At 45.0% G+C, this 22,605-nt stretch overlaps 1 protein-coding gene across 2 annotated transcripts in view; it reads left to right on the forward strand.

The window, feature by feature from the left end:
- Positions 1-7,923: 7,923 nt before the first annotated feature.
- dlg4a (discs, large homolog 4a (Drosophila)) overlaps positions 7,924-22,605 on the forward strand; it is a 92,284-nt gene continuing 77,602 nt past the window's right edge. Inside the window, exon 1 of one of the 2 annotated variants that reach the window (XM_029701261.1) lies at positions 7,924-7,959. In XM_029701261.1, the coding sequence (XP_029557121.1) occupies positions 7,939-7,959 (21 nt within the window). In that variant the 5' untranslated portion in view covers positions 7,924-7,938. Of the gene's footprint in view, positions 7,960-10,272; positions 10,373-22,605 lie in introns of those variants that run through there. The other variant, XM_029701259.1, reaches the window with a different exon arrangement.

A 22,605-nucleotide genomic window follows, 5' to 3' on the forward strand; every position in this document is an offset into this window, starting at 1 on the left:
GTTCTTAGTTGTCTTTCAGTTTAGCTGTCCTTCAGAAAGTACACTGAACAAAAATATAAATGCAACATGTAAGTGTTGGTCCCATGAATCATGAGCTGAAATAAAAGATCCTTGACATTTTTCATACACACAAAAAGCTTATTTCTGTCAAACTCTATGCACAAATTTGTTTACATCCCTGTTAGTGAGCATTTCTCCTTTGCCAAATAATATTTTGTTAGACAACACAATGCCACAGATGTCCCATGTTTTCAGGGAATGTGCAATTGGCAAGCTGACTGCATGCATCATCAGAGCTGTTGCCAAATAACTGAATGTTAATTTCTCTACCATAAGCCGCCTCCCATGTTGTTTTAGAGAATTTGTCAGTGCGTTCAACCGGCCTCAAAACCGCAGACCACACGTAACCATGCCAGCCCAGGACCTACACATCCGGCTTCTTCACATGCGAGATGGACTGAGACCAGCCACTCGACAGCTGATGAAACTGTGGGATTGTACAACCAAAGAATTTCTACACAAACTGTCAGAAACCGTCTCAGGGAAGCTTATCGGCGTCCTCGTCATTCTCACCAGGGTCTTGACCTGACTGCAGTTCAGCGTCGTAACCGATTTCAGTGGGCAAATGCTCACCATTGATGGCCACTGGCACGCTGGAGAAGTGTGCTCTTCACAGATGAATCCTGGTTTCAACTGTACTGGGCAGATCCCAGTTCTTCCATGGCCTGCATAATCACCAGACATGTCACCCATTGAGCATGTTTGGGATGCTCTGGATCGATGTGAACGACAGCGTGTTCCAGTTCCCGCCAATATCCAGCAACTTCACACAGCCATTGAAAAGGAGTGGGACAGCATTTCACAATCAACAATCAACAGCCTGATAAACTCGATTTAAAGGAGATGTGTCGCACTGCATGAGGCAAATGGTGGTCAGACCAGATACTGACAGGTTTTCTGATCCACGCCCCTACCTTTTTTTGAAGGTATCTATGGCCAACAGACACATATCTGTATACCCAGTCATGTGAAGTCCATAGATTAGGGCCTAATTAATTTATTTCAATTGACTGATTTCCATATATGAACTGTAACTCAGCAAAATCTTTGAAATTGTTGCATGTTGCCTTCATGTTTCTGTTCATTGTAACTCATATTTGTACTCTACAGATTTTCATACAGTTAGTATTGGTCTTTTATTAGGATCCCCATTAGCGAAAGCAGCAGCTACTGTTCCTGGGGTCCACCCAAAACATGAAACATGACAATACAGAACATTAATAAACAAGAACAGCTCAAGGAGAGAACTACATAAAAAAAAATGGCACACATAGCCTATATATCAATACATCCACACAGAATATCTAGGTCAAATAGGGGAGAGGCGCTGTGCCGTAAGATGTTGCTTTCTCTGTTTTTTTAAAACCAGTTTTTCTGTTCATTTGAACAATATGAGAGGGAAAGGAGTTCCATGCAATAATGGCTCTATATCAAGGGGGGCTAAAGTACGGCCCGCCGGGCACTTCAATCCGGCCCGCGAAACATTTACAAAAAAATTAATATATGTATATATTTTTGTAACTTTTTTTATTCCCCAATTTCATGGTATCCAATTGGTAGTTATAGTCTTGTCCCATCACTGCAACTCCCATACGGATTTGGGAGAGGCAAAGTTTGAGAGCCGTGCGTCCTCCGAAACACGACCCAGTCAAACCGCACTGCTTCTCGACACAATGCCCGCTTAACATGGAAGCCAGCTGCACCAATGTGTCGGAAGAAACACCGTACACCCGGTGACCGCAGTCACTAGAGTGCCATGGGATAAGGAAATCTCCGCCTGGGAAAACTCTCTCCTAACCCGGACAATGCTGAGCCAATTGTGCTCCGCCTCATGGGTCTCCCAGTCACTGCCAGCTGTGACACAGCCTGGATTGAACTCAGGTCTGTAATGACAACTCAAACACTGCGATGCAGTGCCTTAGACCGCTGCCCCACTCAGGAAGCCCCCGCAAATTGATTTTAACAAACAATTGGTCCCCCAAGAAATCCGACCCTCAATTGAATTTCAAAATCCCGGTGTGGCCCTCGAGCCAAAAAGTTTGCACACCCCTGCTCTATATAATACTGTACACTTTCTTGAAATTGTTCTGGATTTGGGGACTGTGAAAATATCGCTGGTGGCATGTCTGGTGGGGTAAGTGTGGTTGTCAGAGCTGTGTGTAAGTTGACTATGCAAACAATTAGGAATTTTCAACACATTGTTTTTTATAAAAAAGTCAGTCACTCCTCAACTCTTAGCCAAGAGAGACTGGCATGCACAGTATTTATATTAGCCCTCTGGTTACAATGCAGAGAAAGATGTTCCGCTCTGTTCTGGGCCAGCTGCAGTTTAACTAGGTCTTTTTTTGGAGCACTCAACCACATGACTGAACAATAATCAAGATAAGACAAAACTAGAGCCTGCAGGATTTGCTTTTTGAATTGTGGTGCAAAAAAGCAGAGCATCTCTTTATTACAGACAGACCTCTCCCCATCTTTACAACCATTGAATCTATATGTTTTGACCATGACAGTTTACAATCTAAGGTAACGCCAAGTAATTTAGTTTACTCAACTTGTTCAACAGCCCACCATTCATTACCAGATTCAGCTGAGGTCTAGAACGTATGGAATGATTTGTACCAAATACAATGCTCTTAGTTTCAGAGATGTTCAGGACCAGTTTATTACTGGCCACCTTTTCCAAAACAGACTGCAACTCTTTGTTAAGGGTTTCAGTGACTTTATTAGCTGTGGTTGTTGAAGTGTATATATGATTGAATCATCAGCATACATGGACACACATGCTTTGTTTAATGCCAATGGCAGGTCATTGGCAAAAATAGAAAAGAGTAGAGGGCGTAGCGGGCCAGCCTTTTGGCACCCTACCTCTCCGGGAAGGCCCAGAAGGCTTACTTCGACTTGAACGCCGACCAGGCAGCGAATTATGAGGGACTGAAACGTGAGATCTGGCTCTCGTGCGCGAGGTACCCTAAGCATCGACTGGGTTCTCCCCTTTGTGCTCCTGTATGGCCATCGGCCCTGCGGACTGTTGGACCTAGCCAAGGAAGTCAGAGAAGATCAACCAACCCCCCCTTTGCAGCGTGGTGGAACACGTGGAGGAGATGAGAGAGAGGATGAAGGCGATTTGGCCCATGCGCAATGCGCCCAGGAGCACGTATACAACTGAGGGGCCCAACCAGGAGAGTTCCACCCGGGTGAGAACGCCCTGGTGCTGAACCCCACAATGGAGAGCAAATTCCTGGCTACGTAGCATGGGACCTACAACATTGTCGAGCGGGTAGGTGACGTCAATTATAAGGTCCGCCAACCGGGGTGGAGAACACCCCGCCGGCTTTACCATGTGAACCTACTGAAGAAGTGTCACACACAAGAGACCCAACGACAAGCGCTCCGAGAGTTGGTCCAGCGGAATACGGCCGTGTCCTCCGAGGTGCCGCTTGGGGAAGGCAAGATACGTCAGCACCCTGGACCTGACAAAGGAGTAAGGCGGCGGCCTTCTCCACCCCGGGGGGGGGGGGGCTATACCACTACCGGGTTTTTCTTTTGGGCTCCCCGGGGCCCCAGCAAACTTTCAGCAACTCATGGACCACGTCCTGCGCCCGCACTGTGAGTACGCTGCTGTTTATTTGTGTTACGCACGCCTCTAGAAAGAGGGAACGCAACACCCTGCTTCAACTTAACTCTCCGTGCTGTGAAAAAGGTATGGAAGTGTAGGTGTGAGCAAGGATGACAAAAAGGCAGAGAATACCGTTTACTGGGAATTTATTCCTTCACACGGTAAGTTTGGGGAAAAGGGGCTGGACGGAACCAAAGCAAAGAAAGTAAATATCAAAGCCCCCTCTCCTACCTTACCTGCCTACCCACTACTTACCTAACTAGCACCACCTGGTGCACTAACCAAAATATAGGGGATGGTCCGCCCAGGTCTTTCCTAGTGTGCATAGACAATAAATTACTACGGGTATATGTATGCCCGCGGGCCTCTTGCCTAAGCACTCCCTAGGTGCCTTCCCCTTCCCCCCTGGGAACAAATGAAACAGAGTAACACAAATGTACAAACTACTTTACAACAAAACCTGAGAAAACACTAACCCAGGACATTAAAGAAAACTCTCTGAGCACTAAACACAGAACAATAAGCTTACTCAGCAACAACTAACTAAGTACATACCCAATTCTCTTTCTGAGAAACAACCAACATATATAACCCTCTGCCATCAACCTCCTCTCTCAGCAAAAATCTCTGTGTCTCTCCCTCTTCCTGAGCAACAGCACACTGGCTTATATTGGGGTTGTTAATTGAGACAGCTGCGTCCTGACGAGGGGGCGGGGTCAGCTCTCCAATCAGCAATGGGGCCGACCAATCAGCTGCTTGGAGAACTTCAGGAAGCCATTACCTGAAACACACTCACAAATATACAAACTACAACACAGAAACTGGGGAACGTAACAATTTGGATGATATAATCGTGCACAGTGACAGTTGGGAGTCCCATCTCTGTAGGTTATAGGTAGTGGTGGATGCGCTAAGTGATGCGGGGCTGACTGCAAACCTCCACAAGTGCAAGCTGAGCTACGCCGAGGTGGAGTACCTGGGCTATCGAATCAGGCGAGGCAATGTGAAGCCCCAATAAAAAAATGTGGACGCCATTAGGGAATGGCTGATCCCACGAACCAAGAAGCAGGTGAAGTCGTTCCTGGCGTTAGCAGGCTACTACAGTCGATTTGTACCTAACTTTGCCGCAATACCTTCTCCTCTCACAGACATAACGAAGGCACGCCTACTCCAGACGGTGCGATGGACGGAGGACACAGAGGCGACGTTCCAGGCCCTGAAGGATGCGCTATGTTCGCACCCGGTACTCATAACCCCGGACTTCTCAAAAAAATTCCTGGTCCACACAGACGCGTCCGATACAGGGGTAGGGGCCGTCTTGTCTCGAGCAGGAAGGCGAGGAGCACCCCATCGTATGTCAGCAGGAAGCTCCTCCTGAGGGAGTAGAAGTACTCGATTGTCAAGAAGGAGTGCCTCGCCGTGAAGTGGGCACTGGACACCATCAAATAGTACCTCCTCGGGAGAAAGATCACCCTGATCACTGACCATGCCCCACTTGTGTGGATGGCAAGAGGTAAGGACACAAATGACCGCGTCACCTGCTGGTTCCTGTCATTACAGCGATTCTCTTTCTCTGTCATCCACAGGTCGGGTGTCCAGCATGGCAATGCGGATGCCCTCTCCAGGAGGGATGCAAACCTAGCCCTGAGCACGCCTCCTTCCCGGTCATGGCTAAGGGGCCGAGGGGGTGGTATCCCGGGATGTCTACCCCGGGGGTTGGTGATAGAGGGGAGGTACGTGCCGCGACGTTGGCTCCCTCTGCTGGGAGTACGCGGGCTTGGCACCCTGACGCTGATGGCCTCAAGTAGAGGTAATTTGGGGAGAGTGCCTACCAGCCTTGCAGGCCACATAAAGGGAGCACCATGGCACACCGCGAGGAGGACAAAGAGAGAGGCAAGGAGTGAGCCTACAGAGGGGAACGAAGCTCCTGGAGGCATGGAGCCAAACAGGAGAAGAAGCACAGAGCCAACCCTGAGTTATTTTGGTTGTGTTTATTTTTGTTGCCTAGTAAAGTTGTGTTTTCTGACTAGAACCTCCCTGTCTCTGTGTCCATCTCTGCACACTCAACCCAGCACCCCACGGTTTAACACAATACGTTTTCTCAACAACAGGCTATGGTCAATAATATCAAAGGCTGCACTGAAATCTAACAGTACATCTCCCACAATCTTATTATAAATCTCCTTTAACCATTCATCAGTAATTTGTGTCCGTGCAGTACAAGTTGAGTGCCCCTCTCTATAAGCAGGATGAAAGTCTGTTGTCCTTTTGTTTACAGATGAAGTAACATTGTATTTGGTCAAACACTATTTTTTTTGTGTTTGACCAGCAAGCTGATAGGTCCGCTGTTAGAACAGTCCGCTTTACCAGTCTTCGGTAGTGCAATAACTTTGGCTTCCCTCCAGGCCGGAGGACAAACACTTTCCTCTAAACTCAGATTAAAGATATGACAGAAAGGAGTGGCCATAGTCAGCGACCATCTTCAGTAGCTTTCCATCCAAGTTGTCAATGCCAGGAGTTGTGTCACAGTTGATAACAACACTAGCAACAAAGCTATGAAAATAGATTTGATCCCTTAAAATTATATTTCCAGATGTAAGAAAATAATGTCAGCCTAAACTGTAATAAGATAGACTGCTTCAGTGTGTTTGATCTTGAACCCAGTTACCTCTGCTACTTGGATAAAACAATAGGGAACCATATGGAGGTGTGCATGTGCTTTGCAGATATACCTGTACGTGGGTTCTAGACTGGTTGGGGCAAGCATTTTAGGAAGCCTCGGTTTTAAGTCCTGGTGAAAGCAGAGATTGTATGTAAATGGGGCTTTATGTGGCACAGTACAGTATGTGTCTGTTGATGTCATTGTGCCCTCCTACTTTGCCGAAAATAGGACAGTTCAAATTTTCTAGGAAAAAAACGGGTATATTTGTGGAAAGGTGGGCTGCAAAGTCTTCTGAATTAGCAGTTTCAAGTTTTTATGGGTGGCACTGTCAGCCCTGACAACTCCTATGGGGTCTCTGGTTTTTGTAGGGATTTGTTGACTGATTTGCAGTCATTAAAAAGGGTGATTGGGCGACACTGTTTTGAATCATGTCAGCAGTCTCGATGCCCTGATAAGGAAATACCAGAGCAGCCACAATATTAGTGATGCTGGTTCCTCCTGCACGCTAACATCTAAGAGCATCTAAAATATTAGTGAAGCTGGTTCCTCCTGCATGCTAACATCTAAGAGCATCCAAAATATTAGTGAAGCTGGATCCTCCTGCATGCTAACATCTAAGAGCATCCAAAATATTAGTGAAGCTGGATCCTCCTGCACGCTAACATCTAAGAGCATCCAAAATATTAGTGAAGCTGGTTCCTCCTGCACGCTAACACCTAAGAGCATCCACAAACTCCCCAGCCAGGAGTTTCAAACATCAGCAATGCAAGCAGTGAGTGAAGTTCTTGCCAAAAAAGTCAGTGGTTTGAGCTTTCCAAATGCAGTTGTTCAGTCTGAGTTAACTGTATCAAGTCAAACAATGTCTGACATTGTAAAGACAATCTCAGTGCCCCAGAGACGACTAATATTATTAGACACACTTCCCGCCTGATCCGCAGGAGGCACAGAAGGACCAGTGTGCGGAGGTGCAGGAGAGGGGGTAGAAAGAGACATTAGAGTGCCCCATGCAGCAGGCTATCTGGGAAAATTAAACAAAATGCAAGAGTTTTTCTCTTCCTCTGTATGTTATGTCACTTTGTTGTAGTTCATTATAGTACCACTGGGTGGCATAACATTCCATGAAATGTGATTTCTGAAATGTTCTGCAATTTTCTTCTCAGGCTCCAACCCAAACCAGAAGACAAGAAACGGGGTTAAGTAGTGAGATATGGTCAGATCATCAAAACCAAAAACAACAACAAAGTAGCCTAATCTAATACTGTCATTACAAATGACCTTATTTAGAATTCAACAGTTGAAGTTTGAGTATTTGCACTTTCGCAAAGTTTTGCCTATATTAAAAGGGTAGCATGTGAAGAAGAAAAGTCCTGACATCCCTGGTTGTGATGTCTTTTTGTAACCTAGTTCAAGTCACAGCTGTGAGATTGACCAACTATCTAAAATAAATGTGATCCTCCTGCAGCATCCTCATGGTCCACATGTTCCTCCTGGGTGCCATTCAGCTGACCAGAGCCTGTCCTTGGCCTACTTTGAGTCAGACTGAGGCAGCTGTAGGGCCAGCAGAGCACTCTTGTCTTAAGGAAAGCGGGACAGGAGGATGAAGACTGCATACTTCTTGGTGAGTGTTTTTCTCCGGTCTTCGGTACTGAACACAGCGTTGGGAAGTGGTTTTGCTACTGCAATCCATGTCTATCAGTGTGTCTCTTTTGTTCTCCTGTGTTTCCGTCTGTCATTCTATTTCGAGTAAATCTTCTGTCTCTGTTAGTTGTTAGTGTGTATCTCCGGCTGAGCGTTGTTAAAAAGAGCAGGAGATGAGTAGGTAGAGACCAGTCATTTGGTAGTTGGACTAACTACATCCACAAATGTGTGCGAGAGATAGGGAGGGAGAGAGGGAGAAATGGCATGCAAGCTTGTGTTTGTATCTGTTTTCTGTGTGAGGAGGATATAACATTTAGTCATTATTCACACACACTAGTTCTTCACACGTTACTTTCTCTCGGTCACTCTTTGCAAAGTCTTGTAGCAATAATTATTTTATATGTGGTTTGTTGAGGAGGCATAGTACTGTAGTTTAGAACATGAACGCTCACAAAGTTCTGTTAAGCCAGTAGCGGTCTATTGTGTGTGTGTGTCGGTGTGTAAACCCTCCGTGCCACAATAGGGTGGGTTATGCAATGTGGTAAACAGGTCAGCCCTTTTCAGGTCACCTCCTGGCTGGAATACTGTTGTTAATGAACACAGGTTGAAGTTCCACACCAGTTGTTGTCCATGCTGTTCTACTGAGTCTCTTCCGTGGGCCCTGGAACCCTCTGGAACCCTCTGCCTCTCCCTCAGGGGAGCCATGAGACCAGAACAGTACCTGGTAGCTTGGTTCAGGTTCTGTGGGTGGATGGGTGCCCAGATGGGGGATTTTGTATGACACAGGGATTTGAGCCTTCCTATGCACACTGTTCCGGTATGCTGCTTGGTGCTTTTTAACGTATTCATGTCTGTGCGCGCGTGTGTGTGTGTGTGTATAAATACGCGTATGCCTGCATGTACACGCATAGCTATGTGTGTGGGTGTGTGTTGTATTTGTTGTAGATTGGATCTATGCCTCTCTCCACCCCAGGGAATAAGTGTGTGTTCATCATTTAGAATTGCTTTATTACTGCACCATTGGTCCTGCTTTGTGGGGAGCTGGCGGGGGGGGGGGGGGGGGGGGGGGGGGGTTATGCTGCTTTTGTACAATTACCGAGCTGATGATGCAAAGACAAGGATGCCCACATTCCCCCCGTAAACCAGACTGTAGTGGTGCAGTCCATGCTCTTAAAGGCAAAGTGTACCCCTAAGATACACAAATGATAGTATTCATTTTACTGCAATGCATTAACAACGGTTCCAGGCCCAATTCACTGCATTGGAATCAATCAGTCACAGAAAATACACCACATTTTGCACACCACCAGTTAACTGTAGAAACATATAGCCACAGAGAGTGAAATATGAGAATGGCAATGGCTTTATACCAAAAACACCCTCCGTGTGGGATTATTCATTTCTTATTTAAAATCCTTATCCCGCTCCTCCTCTCACTGTCTCTCTTGTGTGTCATATGCACACGCACGCACACACACACACATAGATACAACCATTCACATAGACCTCAGCACCACGGCAATGGCCACCTGACAACAACAACCCTTCCTATTGCCACGGCAACAACTGCACCATTGCTAAGGCAACAGCTGCAGAGCACCACAACAACTAGAAAACATTGTCTCCTTCTCCCTTCCTTCAGAATATGTGATCTTGCTTTTGGGGGTTGGGTTGTTTGTGTCAGTCTGATTGTCGTATGTGTTTCCATTTTCTGTGATGCATATGTAATTCGCACTCTCTCCCCCACTACACATTTTATTTCGGTCTAATTCCTTCTGTCTTCACACACCACACACTCGCTCTCTCTCCTTCACTGTCCCCTCCCTCGGCTCTCCCTCTCCATCCTCTGCTGTTTCACTGTCTGATCTCTATTTCTCTCTCTCTCTCTTTCTCTCGCAGAGCGAATCTCCCCTTTTTCCCATATCACCTCTCCTTTCTACCTCCTTCCCCCCTCTGTCCATCTCCTTTCATATTCATCCCTTCTTCTCCTCTTTCCTTCCTCTCTTCCTCCTCTCCTCTTTGCCTCTTGCTTTAAAATATAGACGCGTTCCCCCTCTCCCTCTCTCTCATACAGATTCTGAGCCCACCCTCTCTCGCTCTCTCTCTCTCTCTTGCTTTTTCTCTCTCTTTCCCTGTGTCCCTCCCCCTCCCTCTTTACGTTTCCCCCTCCCTCCATCCTGTCTTTCCCTCGCTGGTTCAGTTAGTCCAAAAAGAGATCCACGGAAGAAAAGAAAAAGGGGGGAAAGGCAGGACGAGAGAGAGCAGGAGTGGGGCAGGCTGGGGCGAGGGGTGTGGGGTCTCAGCCCTCTGTTGTGGGGGGGGTGGGGGGTTGAGATACACCTCACCTGTTTGTTCTCACTACCATGGACTGCCTCTGCATTGTGACTACAAAGGTAAGCTGACCTGTCGTTTCTTTCACTTAGAGTGAGTGAGAGTGAGAGAGAGAGGTGAACATGTGTGTGAGAGGGGAGAGAGAGAGAGAGAGAGAGAGAGGGGTTAATCACCTCCTCATGCTATTTGCTTTGTCTCATCCTGTATCTGTGTCTGGGGTAAACGGTCAACGTAACAGGGCAGCATGTCTTTGCAAAGATAGGATATTTGATCATTGTTTCTCTCCTGTTAGCACAATCCCATTCTCTCTTTGTGGTCTTTTTGGCCCCTTATGCATTTGATTTGAGAGTGCACTGCCCGAGAGGCGTGTGTTAGAAAGCAATGTCCCTGTCTTTCTCTATAATTTTCTGTTTCTCCCACTCTTTTTTCTATCTCCTTCTCTGTTCGTGTGTGCTAGCTAGCCTTGATCTGGTTAACCTGCGTGGCTGATTACTGTAGGAGTGAGTTAGTGAATAGACCTGTGGTTGTGGTGGTAGTTGGAAGGGCCATGGTAGGGGATGGGTCTGGGCTGGGCTCCCAGCATGCCTCAACCTCATTTAGACCCACTCTCACCCTAACCACTGCCATGGAGCTAGCTCACACTCTGAGTCTACACACACACAAACACACACATACACACTCACAGCGTGTGTTATATCACACGCACGAGACAAGTGACAGGCTGGGGCCGATAGGCTGGGGCCGACAGGCTGGGGCCGACAGGCTGGGGCCGATAGGCTGGGGCCGATAGGCTGGGGCAGACCCTGTCGTGAAATTGGCTCCCATAGAGAGAACGTTTATGTAATGCTGTCCAAGCCGTCTCTCACGGGCTGGTGTCTGTTCCTCAACCATTCAGCCTGCTTCCAGACCCAGGCTCTCTCCCTTACTCTCTTCAGGAATTCTGGTGGGTTTTCACGCACACTCACAGTGTCCAGGGCATAGGAGCGTAGTAAAATGTCCCCCCCCCCCCCATTTAAGAAATTATTATAATAATTCAGCGAAGCTTTTATTTAGAAAAATGAGTCACCACATTTCGTTGAGGGACTGCTATTTTGAAAAGGCCTCTGCTGCTGGAACGTGAGTCACTTGCCTCGCCCCCACTGACTACTTCATTCTCACTCTCGGTTGTTACAAGCAGTGTGGCAGTGCGTGACACAGGAGGCTGCTGAGAGGAGGACGGCTTATAATAATGGCCGGAACGGAGCAATTGGAATGGCATCATACACCTGCAAACCAGGTGTTTGATGTATTTGGTACCGTTCCACTCATTCCACTCCGGTCATTACCATGAGCCCGTCCTCCCCAATTAAGGTGCCACAAACCTCCTCTGTGTGAGTGATAGAAAAAGCACTGTGCAGCACCACCATCATTACTCACTGCACCGGGTAAAGTAAGTTTAAGTAGATAAACTGTGATATGTTAGAATTGAACTTGAGCTACTCTAAACTTTTTCTCCTGGCTATTTTATTTATATTTAACCCTTATTTTACCAGGTAAGTTGACTGAGATACAATTTGTCATTTACAGCAACGACCTGGGGAATAGTTACAAGGGAGAGGAGATGAATGAGCCAATTGGAAGCTGGGGATAATTAGGTGGCCATGATGGTATGAGGGCCAGATTGGGAATTTAGCCAGGACACCAGGGTTAACACCCCTACTCTTACAATAAGTGCCATGGGATCTTTAGTGACCACAGAGAGTCAGGACACCTGTTTAACGTCCCATCCAAAAGACAGCACCCTACGCAGGGCAACGTCCCCAATCACTGCTCTGTGATTCGTTTTTTAAGGAAAGAATGCCTTTTCCTGGCCCTCCAACACCACTTCCAGCAGCATCTGGTCTCCCATCCAGGGACCGACCATGCTTAGCTTCAGAGGCAAGCCAGCAGTTGGATGCAGAGTGTGCGTGAAAACCCACCAGAATTCCTAGTTAGCCTTACATTTACAGTTTAGTCATTTTTAGCTGTGAGGCTTTATCTAACCAGCTAATGCTGGGTAGCTCTGGCCGTGTGAAAAAACTGACAGTGAATGTTTGAAACTCAAGAATACTTGCTAGCTACAGAATCGCTTGCACAATCACTGTCTTAGACTTCATCATAGGGTCAGCAAGTTAGCAATGGACGTACCACCAGTCAAGAAGATAGTGCAAAGGACTGTGAGGCCTGCACCCCCCCCCCCCCCCCCCCTGCAAACTAGCTGACAAATTAGAGTGCTTTAAACTTAGATGTCTTTAACTTCATCACAGTGATTATGGGTCATGAAGGTGTGTTTCATGTGTTAAGTCTTTGGTGCCGTCATGATCATGGCAGGAGAGGGACAGCCATGAACAGATAAACAACCGGAGAGGGAGAGAAAGAGAGAGAGAGGCCACAAACCAACAGGGAAGATAGTGAGAAGTCTCTCGCCAAGCCCATAGAGTTCATAGACTGATGAGCTGTCATAATGTGAATCAATCTGAATTATCATATATGATCTCTGATTAAATTATAGCAGCTTAAAGGCAAAGTACAGTCAAAAATGTGATTTTCCTGTGTTTTATACAGTTGAAGTCGGAGGTTTACATACACTTAGGTTGGAGTCATTAAAACTCGTCTTTCAACCACTCCACAAATGTCTTGTTAACAAACTATAGTTTTGGCAAGTCGGTTAGGACATCTAGTTTGTGCATGACACAAGTAATTTTTCCAACAATTGTTTACAGACAGATTATTTCACTTATAATTTACTGCATCACAATTCCAGTGGGTCAGAAGGTTACATACACTAAGTTAACTGTGCCTTGAAACAGCTTGGAAAATTCCAGAAAATTATGTCATGGCTTTAGAAGCTTCTGATAGTTTAATTGACATAATTTGAGTCAATGAGAGGTGTACCTATGGACGTTTTTCAAGGCCTACCTTCAAACTCAGTGCCTCTTTGCTTGACATCATGGGAAAATCAAAATAAATCAGCCAAGACCTCAGAAAAAAAGTTGTAGACCTCCACAAGTCTGGTTCATCCTTGGGAGCAATTTCCAAATGCCTGAAGGTACCACGTTCATCTGTACAAACAATAGTACGCAAGTATAAACACCATGGGACCACGCAGCCGTCATACCACTCAGAAAGGAGACGTGTTCTGTCTCCTAGAGATGAACGTACTTTGGTGCGAAAAGTGCAAATCAATCCCAGAACAACAGCAAAGGACATTGTGAAGATGCTGGAGGAAACAGGTACAAAAGTATCTATATCCACAGTAAAACGAGTCCTATATCGACATAACCTGAAAGGCCGCTCAGCAATGAAGAAGCCACTGCTCCAGACTATGGTTTGCAACTGCACATGGGGACAAAGATCGTACTTTTTGGAGAAATGTCCTCTGGTCTGATGAAACAAAAATAGAACTGTTTGGCCATAATGGCCATCGTTATGTTTGGAGGAGAAAGGGGGAGGCTTGCAAGCCAAAGAACACCATCCCAACCGTGAAGCACGGGGGTGGCGGCATCATGTTGTGGGGGTGCTTTGCTGCAGGAGGGTCTGGTGCACTTCACAAAATAGATGGCATCATGAGGTAGGGAAATTAGGTGGATATATTGAAGCAGCATCTCAAGACATCAGTCAGGAAGTTAAAGCTTGCTCGCAAATGGACAATGACCCCAAGCATACTTCCTAAGTTGTGGCAAAATGGCTTAAGGACAACAAGGTCAAGGTATTGGAGTGGCCATCACAAAGCCCTGACCTCAATCCTATAGAAAATTTGTAGGCAGAACTCGAAAAGCATGTGCGAGCAAGGAGGCCTACAAACCTGACTCAGTTACACCAGCTCTGTCAGGAGGAATGGGTCAAAATTCACCCAACTTATTGTGGGAAGCGTGTGGAAGGCTACCTGAAACGTTTGACCCAAGTTAAACAATTTAAAGGCAATGCTACCAAATACTAATTGAGTGTATGTAAACTTCTGACCCACTGGGAATGTGATGAAAGAAATAAAAGCTAAAATAAATAATTCTCTCTACTATTATTCTGACATTTCACATTCTTAAAATAAAGTGGTGATCCTAACTGACCTAAGACATGGATTGTTTACTAGGAATAAATGTCAGCAATTGTCAAAAACTGAGTTTAAATGTATTTGGCTAAAGTGTATGTATTCTCCCGACTTCAACTGTAGATATTTACAAACTATGAGGTTGGAATAATACTGTGAAAATGATGATAATGCCCTTTTAGTGTAAGACTGCCTGAAATTTCAGCCTGTTTGGTGGGATGAATTTTGGCCTGCCTGGTAACATGCGTTCCTAGTGAGTTAATAGACCAATAAGAAAGAGAGTTCCTAATCTCTCTGCCAATAACTGCCAGTTTTCAGTTTTCTCCTCACCACTCAGACCATTCCCAGACAGTCCGAGCAAAATTCTTGCTTGAGAAATTTGCGGTTTATTTTTGACCATTTTAATTGAAAACAATCACAGTAAGGTACTTCATTATTACCCAGAAATTATTTGATATTGAAACAAAAACAGCTACATTGGACCTTTAAACGAGAGCAGGGATGGGCAACTGGCGGCTCACGCCCTTTTGAAGGCCCTCGGATCAATTTCCAAAATTGGAACTCAGTCGGGGTCTTAACTTACTGTTGAGTTAACAAGAGAAATACTGCTGATGCACAATCAAATTTCGAAATTGCACCTTGTGTATTCTACTATTCTATGTCAGTCACTTATTCAGTCAATTAGCCCATGCCAGCTAACATTTTTTAGATTGCTAAATTAGTTTAGCGACCAGCTATCTAAACTTGTTATCATGGCCCCATTGATTTTGTTAGTCACTCTCACTCAGATATCATATTTAAAACTGCAAACATTTCTCTCCACCCTTTGGCTAAATGTGTAGAATTGCAGGAAATTAGCTATAAAACAGTACATTTTCCTCTCTGCCCCTGGCAAATTGAGTAGAATTGCACAAAACGTAGTGTCCCCCGACTGTGGATGTAGGTACGAAGACCCGCGAGCAACTGCGCCCCTCATGATGAGTTCAGTTTTTTTGTGCCCCCCACCCCAGGTCAAAGTTGCCCATCCCTGATCTAGAGGGTTTATTTCAGGTGTTAACTTCATGCAGGCGAGAGGCAGCCATGATGACATTTTATTTTGGATAATATGGTGTAGATTGATTCATTTCAGTTTGACCTTTCATCCCTGCCTTTAAAAAAAAATCTAACAATTTTTAACTGTTTATGTTGCTGATTATTATTACAGTATAATAACTGTATTATAAGTTGAAAACATGACGTTAAGTTTCCAACCATACAGTATGTAGAGCAGCAATAGTAACAACCTGACAGGGGAAGTGAGAGAAATACTAGTAAATGAATTGTATGGTAGCAGAGAATGAGTACAAAATGGTTGTTTCATTGAATATCCACATTAACAGTCACTCTGGTATTCAGTACAGTATGAATAGCCATGGCCTTAAGACTGATTGGAATGTACCAGAGTAAGTGCCCCTCTACAAGGCCCCCTTTAACCTTGTAAATTCGCCTATTTATAAGTTAAGATTTGTCTGTATCCTTTTCTCAAAAGTCACTAAAAAAGTGCCCCCCCTAATGTTGCTCCTACTCCCCTGCACACAGTCACACACACACACACACACACACACACACACACACACACACACACACACACACACACACACACACACACACACACACACACATTCAATTACTCACACACGTTCACAAACACACAAACAACATGGCGGCTGCTCCTGCATGCTGGCTGTGGGATGCTGGCTGTGGGATGCTGGCTGTGGGAGTGTGTGGGAACCATGCCAGTAGGAGGAGCGTGGGACAAATTAAAACGAGGCATCTCATACACACACTGAATGAACTTGGGCAAACTCTTGCCGTTTTTGATGGGAAATGTGGTCCAGTATTTGCTCAGTGTGTGGGAACTTTCACCACAAGCCCAGAGTTCTTTTTACAGAGGGGGGAAGAAAGCTTCGTTTTTTTTCTCAAATTAGGTAAATCATTGCTTACTTAGCCATGGAGAATCAGAATCATTTGCTTATCAATCAGTTAAAGTGTATTTGATGTAAGCTAGTTCCCTTGACAACAGAGCTCCTTATGGCCAGCTGACAGACATAGCAGTGATAGGGAAGATGAACGTGGGGGTTAGGGAAAATAGGATTTTGAATGGGAATACATTTTTTTGGTCCCCGCATGGACAGTAAAACAAAAGTGTGTGTGGTTTTAACGGTTGGCAAAGCATCTCAGTGTGTTGCACATTTTGATTCTGTACCACTGAGCAGAGACAATTAATGGTGTGCTGTAAATATGACAGTATGGCTAACAGGCTTCTCTGGGTTCCCTGGTGAGCTTCAATGTGTATTAATGCAGGCTGAGACGTATTTAAACTGCAGAGCAACGACAAGCTTAACTAGCTCAATTAAAGAGCAGAGAGAGAGAGAGAGAGAGAGAGAGAGAGGGAGAGGGAGAGGGAGAGGGAGAGGGAGAGGGAGGGAGCGAGAGAGAGAGGGAGGGAGCGAGAGAGAGAGAGAGAGAGACTCTATCAGGCCTTCATTTAATGAATAATACAGGTAAAATCTAACTCCTCACTCTCCCTCTATCTATCCCTGTGTAGGATAACAACGTACCGTAGCTATATTGTTATGTAATAGTTTTGTCCTTTGATTGCTTTTCATCTTTTGTACCTGACTTCAAGGTAAAGTGTTGCTTCAACTCGAATCCAAAATGGCTGTGTCTTCTGCCCATCAAGCTGTATTCTAGCTCTGTGCTTGGTGCAATGGACCAGTAAAGAGAGAGGAGGTCCATGCCTGCTTCCATAGGCATAGTCATACTCTTCCATCCTCTTTTTGCTGTTTCACTCATGATGTTTCCTCTGTCCTCTTTACTCACTATCACTCGTTCTATTTACTCCCCCATACTTTTACCGATTTCATTTACAGAATAAAATGAAGGCTGAAATATCAATCCCCGTTTGAATATAATTATGCCGGCTAACAGACCTCAGGAGTTTCTTTAGACATGCTATGAACACTGATCGAAGAATCGACTCTGAAAGAGAACGACCGGTATCCATGGATATCCGACAACCTTGTTCCAGGATCAAACATCTCTCGCCGAGTGAGAAAGAGCTTGAAGCTGGCAGAGGGAGGAAGGCCCACTTTTGCCAAACATTCTGAGGAAGATGGTGGTCAATTTGAAAAGGGAAGCTATATTAGTGCATGGAGAAGCGAGTCTCTTTAATGGTGTGTGATAAAGCATTAATGGTGACTGGCGGTAGTGCAGGTGAGGAGTGTGACAGCTCGTGTAGCCGTCAGGTAGCAGGTCAGCTGTGTGATTTGACCTGTGACGCCCACGCTCAGGAGGTCATGTGAGTGGTAATTGGTTTCCTGCAGCACTCAGGGTCCTTTACATGTGTGGGAGACTTTGGATCTAGCGATGTGAGCTAGCATTTACTGCAACATCAGATTGTATATGAGCATGATATAAGGACCCTCTTAGTTAAATGGATAATAACAGATGATTGGCATTGAGCGTCACAGGCCACAGCCCCACTGTATCAAGGGTTTTGAATGAGACTGTTATTAACCCTTAACCCTTACTCTAAAGGACACAGGTCAGCTAGAAATAAAGGACGTGTCAGTCTGAGTTACAGTAGGTCACTTCCTACCTTCTCACAGAGTGACTGCACCCTAACCTCTGACCCTTAACCCTGTGGATGGCTCTCTGTGTTCGCTGTGTACAGTAGGTGAAAGACACAGGGGAAGTGAGAAAGGTGGAGGGGGAGGTCAAAATCAATTCTGTAAGCCTTTTTCAATCCCACTTTAAATCGATGACAAAACATATATTTACAGTAATAGGTAATAATTATGGTAGGCAGGTAGAGTATAATTGCTATGAAGGTACAGCTTCTACAAAGCAGCTGTGATTGCATATTCAGGTTTTTGGGATTGCATTGTGAAGTTTATTTTTTACATGCATTATTAATTGATTGTGATAAAAACCTCCCCTCACTCTAAAACGATGACTTTTTGTTATCACAGTTTACAGTTTTGCAAATATCTGAGATTGTGTCATTTCATCCACCAGCAGCCAATTGCACACGTAGACAAGGTTAGAAATTATGCAAGCCACAAGCCACAAGCCACAAACAGGTAAATACTTAACAGACTATTCTATGACCATATACAGTGGTGGCCTGTCATTCAGGGCAGGTGGGGCTTGTTATTTTGGTGTTATTTTTTGCAAACAATGTAAAATAAATATACATATATCATATATATATATGTTATCTTCAGTAAGGCAGCTCCAGAATGCAGGTGTTTCAGCCTAGCTCAGTGCTTTCAATGGTAGTGGGGCAAGCCAGCAGAAAATACGGAGCATTGCGCCGTGATTGGCTCAGTGTTTTGTCACTCATGGCAAATCCTTTCTAATCCTTGTCATAGGAAGAGAAATTACGGAGAAAACGTATCGGTGCTCATTGGCCATTGGACATAAACATTACACAAGAAGTTGGAAATCGCAAATTCAACAATGAGTGGTTTGTAAGGAATCAGTGGCTAACTGCAAACATTGCAAAGCAATCATTAGCCTGCTATTTAGTGGCTGTGGCTGTGTGGTCCCAAGTCTAAGATTAAGGGTCTCTTTTCCTAGTTTAAAATGATAAACATTCAACATTGGCCATGCTGTCAATGAAGCATGATTTTGCTGCGCTCAAAACAACTGTTAACTCGGAACTGCAAAATCTGTCTTTAGTGAGTTCAAGACATCTGGAAACTCGGGAAAAATGAGCTACGACTGGGAAAATACGTTTTGAACATTCATCCAACTCGGAATTGTAAATCGGGAACTCGCCTCTTTCTAGAGCTACAACCTGAAGATTGCTGACGTCATCATGATTCAAGGTTGTTGTTTTTTTTAGTTCCCAGTTGTCTTGAAAGCACCGTAATTCCAGAGAATTTCCAGACTTTGATGACAAAATTTGCCCACGAAGGACCGCCGCGCCACTTTCCTGTTCAAGTGAGCACAGCACAATAGGGTGAGTCCAAAAATGTCTTGTATGCTGCTGCATAAATGATGTAATATGCCAGGGAGATATGCATACTGTAGCTAAGAAAGTAATACTAAGTGTATGTTGTGTAATAAGCTGTTAGTCGCCCATGTGCCTCAACCTAATAATTTGGTTGATTTTCACCTCTTAATTTCGCTTACTGTTCTGACTTGGTGGTGCACATGTAGCATATAACCTGTTCTTGAGAAATGTAATCATTGAATATTGTAAGAGCTTTCATTGTCTGCTTATATGCCCCCTTTATTTATCCTACCGTTCTGACCTGGTGTACAGGGAGAATACTCTAAGAACGGCCCATGTTCAGAATTCTGTAACTGTACATTTCAAAAGTGCTGAACAAATAGTTATATTGACTACGTCCGTCCTAGCTCGCTCATTAATGTCTTTATCGAAATTACAGATTGCCTCTTATCAGCTTGTCGTCTCCTTATGTCATAGTTTGTACATCTCAATTGTCATTAGAAACCACATTTGTTTAAGCAAGTCAGCCATCAGCTATGTTTTTTTTAAAGGCAGTAAATGAGGCTGAATGAACTGTTTCGCTGCAAGACAAGGCTCCGCTGAGAGCTAGGTGTAGCAGTGATATAGTGCAGTTCATGTATTGTTTAGTGTTGTGTTGTGTAGTGGCTTTGCTGGCATGCATCCAATTATAATGTTTTTGCCCCACCAAGATTTACATGCTAAAATCCCCACTGACCGTATACATCCAAACTGTACCTGGAAATTTAATTACCATGTAAATGCAATGTTTTTGGGGACATGCAGGACTTTAATGTCAAGGTGAGACATGCTATTAACTAAGATAAATAACATGATGACTGTAACTGGGGGCTATTGTGCAGGGTTCTGAGATGTGAAGAATGCTGGCCAGTGATAGAAAAGTTCTCCCTCATGGTCACTGTGATATGAGTTTATATGAACCAGCTGGTTAGGTCTTAAAATCTCATCCCTCTCTGAGAGGACACGGAGTTCTTTTCCCATTCTCCTTTCCTGTCGCTCTCTCTTCCTCCTCTCCTCTCTTGTCACACTCCCTTTGTCTCTCTCCTCCTTCGTCACATTCCCTAACCTCCACATCTCCTCTCACACCCCCTCTTTTCCAATTCTGCCTTTCCTCTCTCCTCCGTGTTCATTCTTCCTGCCTCTTCCACTCGTATAATCTCCTGGATTTGTCTCTTTCCTCTTTTCCCACTCTCCCCTCTTCTTATCTCCCTTCTCCCCTCTCCTAGCTCACCTCCCCTCTCTCCACTCCTCCTCCCCTCTTTCCCCTGTTCCACTGTCTCATCTCCACTCTCTAGGCTTTCCTCATTAGTGTTTCTGAATTATACATTTGACTAGATGTACTCAAAGTCAGCAGATATGGTCTATGCGGGCATTACTGGTGCTCTGGTATGTACTATATATATATATGTGTATGTGGCTGGCTGCTTTGCTTTAGCTCCAGTGTGAACATCTTTCCACCAGCTGCAGCCAGCTTTAGCCTCCATGTTTGTATTACTGTAACACTTGACGCTGTGTTGCCAGCTCTCCTTGGTATTTTAAAGAACATGAATATTCTTACTGACAATCTGAAGCTATGTGTGTGTGTGTGTGTGTGTGTGTGTGTGTGTGTGTGTGTGTGTGTGTGTGTGTGTGTGTGTGTGTGTGTGTGTGTGTGTGTGTTGGCAGGATGGGGGTTGAGAAGCTGGTGACTGCTGCTGCCTGCATGTCGGCCTATTCCTGAGAGTCTGTAAGATGGAGTTTAGCGGTCATATCTGAGCCCCCGTCACCCCTCACCCGCAATCAAACAGACCCAGCCACTTCATTATTCATTCAGCTGGTGCTGCTGCGCAAAACTCTGCTCACTTTAACTTCCCGGACAAGACTGTGTCTCCTGAGTCTGTGTGTTCACAGTGTGTCCAGGTGTGTGTTTGAATCAGGTGTGTGTTGACAGTGTGTCCCGTTGTGTGTTTAAGTCATGTGTGTGTTCATAGTGTGTGTTCACAGTGTGTCACGGTGTGTGTTTGAGTCATGAGTGTGTTTACAGTGTGTGTTTACAGTGTGTGTCCCGTTGTGTGTTCAAGTCATGTGTGTATTCACAATGTGTGTTAGAGTCATGTGGCTTTATATACCAGAGTAAGTGTGTTTCTGGTGTAGTGAGGAGTGTGTCTCTATTTGTAATATGTATTGTGTGGTGGAAATGTGTAGCTCGTGAGTTTTCAGAGTGTAGTATGTGAACTCATAATGTGAACGCATAATACAGGTATCAGTATCAAGCGTGCATTTGAAAGGTGCATTTTCAGTGATAGTAAAATTTGTTAGTTCAATTCAACTTTTGTGTGTAGGGTGTGTAGGGTGTAGTGTGTGTAGGGTGTGTAGGGTGTAGTGTGTGTAGGGTGTAGTGTGTGTAGGGTGTAGTGTGTGTAGTGTGTTTAGGGTGTGTAGTGTGTGTAGGGTGTGTAGTGTGTGTAGGGTGTGTATGGTGTATTGTTTGTAGGGTGTGTAGGGTGTAGTGTGTGTATGGTGTGTAGTGTGTGTAGGGTGTAGGGTGTAATATTGTGTGTAGGGTGTAGTGTGTGTATGGTGTGTAAGGTGTGTAGTGTGTGTAGGGTGTGTAGGGTGTAGTGTGTGTAGGGTGTAGGGTGTAATATGGTGTGTATGGTGTGTAGTCTGTGTAGTGTGTGTAGTGTGTGTAGGGTGTGTGTAGGGTGTAGGGTGTGTATGGTGTGTAGTGTGTGTAGAGTGTAGTGTGTGTAGGGTGTGTAGTGTGTGTAGGGTGTAGGGTGTAATATTGTGTGTAGGGTGTAGTGTGTGTATGGTGTGTAAGGTGTGTAGTGTGTGTAGGGTGTGTAGGGTGTAGTGTGTGTAGGGTGTAATATGGTGTGTAGTCTGTGTAGTGTGTGTAGTGTGTGTAGGGTGTAGGGTGTAGTGTGTGTAGTGTGTGTAGGGTGTGTAGTGTGTGTAGGGTGTAGGGTGTGTATTGTGTGTAGTGTGTGTAGAGTGTAGTGTGTGTAGGGTGTGTAGGGTGTTGTGTGTGTAGGGTGTGTAGGGTGTGTATTGTGTGTAGGGTGTGTAGGGTGTGTAGGGTGTAGTGTGTGTAGTGTGTGTAGGGTGTGTAGTGTGTGTAGTGTGTGTAGTGTGTGTAGGGTGTGTAGGGTGTGTAGTGTGTGTAGGGTGTAGTGTGTGTAGTGTGTGTAGTGTGTGTAGGGTGT

The sequence above is a fragment of the Salmo trutta genome, chromosome 19, assembly GCF_901001165.1.
Source record: "Salmo trutta chromosome 19, fSalTru1.1, whole genome shotgun sequence".
In the NCBI taxonomy this organism is placed as follows: Eukaryota; Metazoa; Chordata; class Actinopteri; order Salmoniformes; family Salmonidae; genus Salmo; species Salmo trutta.